The sequence below is a fragment of the Astyanax mexicanus genome, chromosome 16 (assembly GCF_023375975.1).
Source record: "Astyanax mexicanus isolate ESR-SI-001 chromosome 16, AstMex3_surface, whole genome shotgun sequence".
NCBI lineage: Eukaryota > Metazoa > Chordata > Actinopteri > Characiformes > Acestrorhamphidae > Astyanax > Astyanax mexicanus.
The window spans coordinates 40,535,697-40,541,401 of NC_064423.1; the positions used below are offsets into that span (position 1 = coordinate 40,535,697).

Below are 5,705 nucleotides of genomic sequence, written 5' to 3' on the forward strand. Positions count from 1 at the left end.
GTAATCTTGTCCAATTTACCAAAACACTTATGGGCTAATAATAAAGTTGAATACAACTGAATATATATTGGATATTGTATTTTTGTATTTACTCTATGCTCCTTGCATTGTGTTTGTAAAAATGTCGACTCTATTTCTATTACTGTACCAGAGAAGCAGCCCAACAATACCACCATATATTGGTCCAAACATAATTTGTTGTGTTAGATAAAGCCAAAAAATAGTGCCATTACGTTCAGTTTACCAAAACAAGCAAGGGAAATATATTGTCTCTATTTATATTACTGTACCAGAGAAGTAGCTGAAAAGTATTAAATTGTATTGCTACAGAAATAATAATAATAATAATAATAATAAAGTTGAATAGAACTGAATAGATATTAGATATTGTATTTTTGTATTTACTCTATGCTCCTTGTCTTGTATTTTGTCAATTGTTGGCTCTATTTATATTACTGTTCCACCAGATATTGCTCCAAATATTTTAATTTTGAATAAAATGTGAGTATAAAGTTGAATAAAAGTAAATATAAGTGCCATCATGGATATGGTATTTTTGTATTTACTCTATGCACCTTGCACTGTGTTTTGCCAATTGTTGGCTCTATTTCTATTACAGTTGCAGAGAATTAGCCCAATAGTAAAGCAATATATTGGTACAAAAATAATGTGAAATAATGTCAAGTTGGATAAAACTGAACATAAAACTACAATCACGTCCAGTTTACCAAAACAAACGAGGGAAACGTATTGTCTCTGTTTATATCACTGTACCACAGAAGTAGCACAACAGTACTGCCCAGTATTAGAGTAAAATAATAATAATAAAGTTGATTGATAGTGAATAGAAGTGCAATTACCTCCAGTTTACCAAAACAAGCTTGGTTATACAGTGCCAAACCCAACCAACCACGATACAGCGAGCCAAACAAATACGTATAACAACAACAATAATACTACTACTAGTAACAGAAACAACCCCACATGTCCCTCACCTGTTGTATTTTTGTATTTTCTCTATGCACACTTGTGCATAGTCTTGTGCTTTACCTACTGGCCTTGTATTGTTTAAAGTACCTCCCTGTATTGCTACAGAAATAAAATAATTGTAATAATTAAGGTTAATAGAACTGCATAGAAGTTCCATTTACCAGTTAACCACAGCAACTGTATTTTTGTAAATACTGTTTTATATATTATTGGCCTTATTGGCTCTGTTTCTATTACTGTACTAGGGAAGTAGCCCAACAATACTACCATATAGTACTATTACTAAAAAGATTTACATTTTAAAGTTTACCAAAACAACCAAGGAAAAACTCACTCTTGGCCAAACAGCTTATAGCCACGTGCCAAGCTAAATAAACAAATATGATTATATTATTATTAATACTAATAAAATAATTTGTATTCACTGTATTTACATGTATTGTTTTATATATTATTGGCAACACTGACTCTGTTTCCATCACTGTAGCAGAGAAGTAGCCCAACAATATATAGTAGCCCCACCATAAGTTACTACACATATTTTAAATATTTTAAAGTTTACCAAAACAACCGAGGGAAAACTCACTCTTGACCTATCAGTGCCAAACACAACCAACCACGATACAGCTTATAGCCACGTGACAATCTAAATAAACAATTATGTTTATAATAATAATAGTAATGCTAATAATATAATATAAAATAATACCCCAGCATATGTTGTAACTGTTATCTCACCTGTTCTCTGGATATGCAGGGCAGCGAGGGCCTCCGGGGCATCTTCCAGGCTCCTCCGTAGCAGCCCCCGGCCGCTTCCCCCAGCGCCGCGCAGCTCGATCTCCTCCTCGGCCGCACCACCGGCACCTTCTCCTCGGTCCCCGCGCTGCTCACGGCCTGCCGCGCCGGGTAGCGCCGCTCGAAGCCCAGAGCCAGCGCGGCGCCCCCGGTTCCCGCCAGGGCGGCGAGGGCAGGCCTGAGCGCGGGGGGCACGCGTCCCAGCCCCCCGAGCGCCACTAGCCAGGCGGCGGCGGCCAGGGCCAGCGCCAGCACGCTGTGGCGGAGCCGGAGAGCCGCGGGGGCCAGCGTCAGCAGGCCGGCACAGGCCAGAGCGAGCGGCAGCCGGCTCGCCGCCGCCACCACCGGGGCTTCCTCGTCCGAATCCCTCTCCCCGTCCTCCACGAACCGCGCCAGCAGCCAGTCCCCGAGGTGGCAGGAGGCGGGCAGGGCGAGCAGCCAGCCGCGGCCGCTCTCCCGCTCCGCCCGCCGCAGGTACAGCGTGAGGAAGAAGTAGGCGCAGCCGATGCTGAACAGCGGGCTCGCGGAGTGCCACGCGTCGCCCGCGAACTCCCGCAGCCCCGCCGCTGCCGAGCTCCAGCGAGACGGGGAGGCTGGAGAAGCAGCTGCCGCTAACAGCAGCAGCCACGCGGCGGCCAGAGCGGCGACCAGCGCGGCCAGGGCTCCGCCAGCGCAGGCCGCCCAGGCCCGCAGCGGCTCCGAGGCGCCGCACAGGCGGCACGCGTGAGCCAGCAGCCCCCGCTCGCCGTCCTGCTTCAGCGGCGTCACGCAGCCCTTCACGTAGCCGTTCCTCAGGCTCTCGGTGGAGGTGACGGTGGCGGTGGCAGTGGCGGCTCCGTCTTGCTGCTGCTGTCTGCCGCTGTTCTTCCCGCCGCGCTGGAGCAGCTCTCCGTCCTCCCGGACTGCCATGCTCGGTTTCTCGGTATTCCTCCTTCCTCCTCCTCGCTCTCTTTTCTCCGCGTGTGTTTAAAGTTTCCTCGCGCCGCCACCGACGGTTCTCGCACTCGACGGGCGAACGCGCTCCATGTTCGCTCAAACGGGCTCCAGCATTTTGGCTCCCGAGCAGGAAAAGAAGGTGAAATGTTGTTGTTGTGGTTCTGAGGGCTTTTCTTGTAAAGAGAGAAAGAAGGCAGGCAGGGAGCTCCACTGCACCGTCTAGAGGATATATCAGATACAGCACTATAACTGCACTGTGTGTGTGTGTGTGTGTGTGTGTGTGTGTGTGTGTACTGTGCAGACTGTGCACGTGTCCAAATACTTCTGGACACCCCATGCAACTACAGTATATGCATTGCTTTCTGCTACTAGTTTATGCATTTTAAGAGATGTATAGTAACGAAATAGAACCACTAAGTTACACTAATGTAGGAAAGACCAGAGACAGGGATGGTTGCTGCACGTTTTGTGTTTTTTTTTCCAATAAATACAAAAAACAACAATTACACATGACTGGAACTTCCAATTTGCTGTATCATAAACTCCAGTGTGTCAAGCACTGAAACGTTTTTGTATTGTATTGTAAGTAGTTTTATGAAATATGTACAGGTTGCAAAGTTGATACGGTTAAATACAGTTACTGTCCACTGTTACAATTATCCCAGTGTTGAGTATACACTGTAAAAATCCTTCTGTAAAAAAAAAAGGCAAATGGACTGTCAGTTTCACTACTTTAAAAAAATCTGTTACTTTACTGTCGGTCTGTATCAAAACAGATATTTTTCTGTAAATTTACTGATAAATACTGTGTAAAAACTTTTTTCTTTTTTATAGGAAATCCCATTCCCATCACCTAAAATACCAATTTTTTATTTTTATTAACTAAACGACTATTTTGAGATACTTATTCATTATGTCGATATAGTAAGTCATTATTTTAAGATAGTAAGTCAGTATTTTAAGATACTAATTCATTATTTTGGGACAGTAGGTCATTACTTATTTATTTATTTATAACTCAATAGTCTAATAGTCAATTAGGCAACTTGGTTTTCCACTAGTTCACTCGGTAGTTTACTAACCCACTAGTCCACTAGTCAACTCGGTAGTCCAATAGTCTTCTCAGTAGTCCACTATTCCACTCTGTCGTCCACTATTCCACTCTGTAGTCCACTAGTACACTCTGTAGTCCACTGGGTAGTCACTAGCCCATAGGTAGTCCACCAGCGTTGTTATTCCAGCTGCACACAGATCACTGATATGAATGTGAACACTACATTTTTAACATTAATTTAAACACCAGTGCCTAGTAAGATAACCTAGTGTTTGTGATAAACTAACTGACTGAATTAGCTAGCCATTTAGCTTACCTGTTCAGGAGAAAAGTAGCAGCTCTGGGTTGGTCTTATAGTCTTTTTGAACTCAAAGTCTTCCCCAGCTTTCGAACTCACTGCCAATATTCACTCTTGTTTTATTCCTTCTTTGGTTACTGAGCTTTTTTGAGACATGCTGAGTTTTTTAAGCTGTGTAGCAGCTGAGGTTTAACTGAACCAGCCCTGCTAGCTAACTCATTTGCTGTGCCACTGATATACCTGTAGGCGAAGTAGACCGAACACTTAAAATAGGAATGTACTGGCTGAAGCCCTGCTAACAAGAGCTGCCAATGCTTTCACTCAGCATGTTTCCTTAATATCTGATAAATAAATTGCATATTGATCCTTTAAATACATTAAAACAATTAAGGGATGCATATAGAATTATGTAGTAAACAGCAAAACAGTGTTTATCCTCCACAATCCCCTCTGATTAACTGAGATGGTGATTTGACGTGATTTAATTAAGATGAGCAGGATCTTCACAGCGTAAAACTATTGTTCAGCACCTCCAGGAACTCCTTCCTTTAAGATGCTGAAAAAACTATTCCAGGGGACTCTCCCTCATGAAGACACTGAGATTAAAATACCAAGAGTCTGCAGATCTATCCTCAAGAGAAATGTGTTACTGGTATATTTAACACTTTTTAAACTAAATAATTAAGTATGTGATTTTGTATAGCTTTAATATAATCTTCAATATTACATTTGCATTGTAAGAAAAAACAAAATACTCTAAGGTTTCTGAGGCTGGTAGCTCTGATGGTGTATCCTGTGCAACCGATGGAACTCTTGCTCTTCCTTTCCTCGGGCGGTGCTGATGAGTGCCAGTTTCACCATAATGTGTTTGATAGTTGCTGTCCAATGTAAAACAAGTATCTCCATTTTTGTTGTTTTTTTAGTTTACTACATAATTTGCAAACACAAACTGTCCCTTACAGTGTGTCAAAATATATTGATAAATGAAACAAAATAAATTTTCTGGGATGAACTTCTCAGTAGTCCATTATTCCACTCTGTAGTCCATTATTCCACTTTGTAGTCCACTAGCATACTCTGTAGTCCACTCGGTAGTCCACTAGCCCATATGTAGTCCACCAGAATTGTTATTCCAGCTGCACACAGATCACTAATATAAATGTGAACACTACATTTTAAAAATTAATTTAAACACCAGTGCCTAGTAAGATAACCTAGTGTTTGTGATAAATTACCTGACTGAATTAGCTAGCCATTTAGCGTACCTGTTCAGTATGAACTGAAATTTTGATTTTCAGTGAAAACTAAGATTTTATTTTTGGAGAAACATGTTTTTCATTGGATAGCAACAATACATATATAAAAATATAAACATTCTAGTTTATTTAATAACATTTGATATTTTTTGTTTATAAAATAAATTTAAATGTTTAAAAATATATATATAAGAAAGAAAACACATGGAATGAGAAGAGGTGTAATGTGTGTCTAAATTCTTTTACTTTTGGTACTGTGTTTCAGTACACTATTGGTGTACAATATTGAATTGTGACGCGGCCGTGCTGTGTGGTTGAGGACGCGGCCCCGTTCCCTCCACGTCTCTGATTGGTCCGCCTTGCTCTTCCTGTACAG

The 5,705-nt window shown here is 41.7% G+C and overlaps 1 protein-coding gene across 4 annotated transcripts in view; it reads right to left on the minus strand.

Annotated features, from left to right (window-relative positions):
* Positions 1-2,792, minus strand: part of pde3b (phosphodiesterase 3B) — a 116,342-nt gene extending 113,550 nt beyond the window's left edge. For all 4 annotated transcript variants that reach the window (XM_022670109.2, XM_022670107.2, XM_022670108.2 and 1 more), the window contains exon 1: positions 1,729-2,792. In XM_022670109.2, the coding sequence (XP_022525830.2) occupies positions 1,729-2,694 (966 nt within the window). In that variant the 5' untranslated portion in view covers positions 2,695-2,792. The remainder of the gene's footprint in view (positions 1-1,728) is intronic.
* Positions 2,793-5,705: the final 2,913 nt, after the last annotated feature.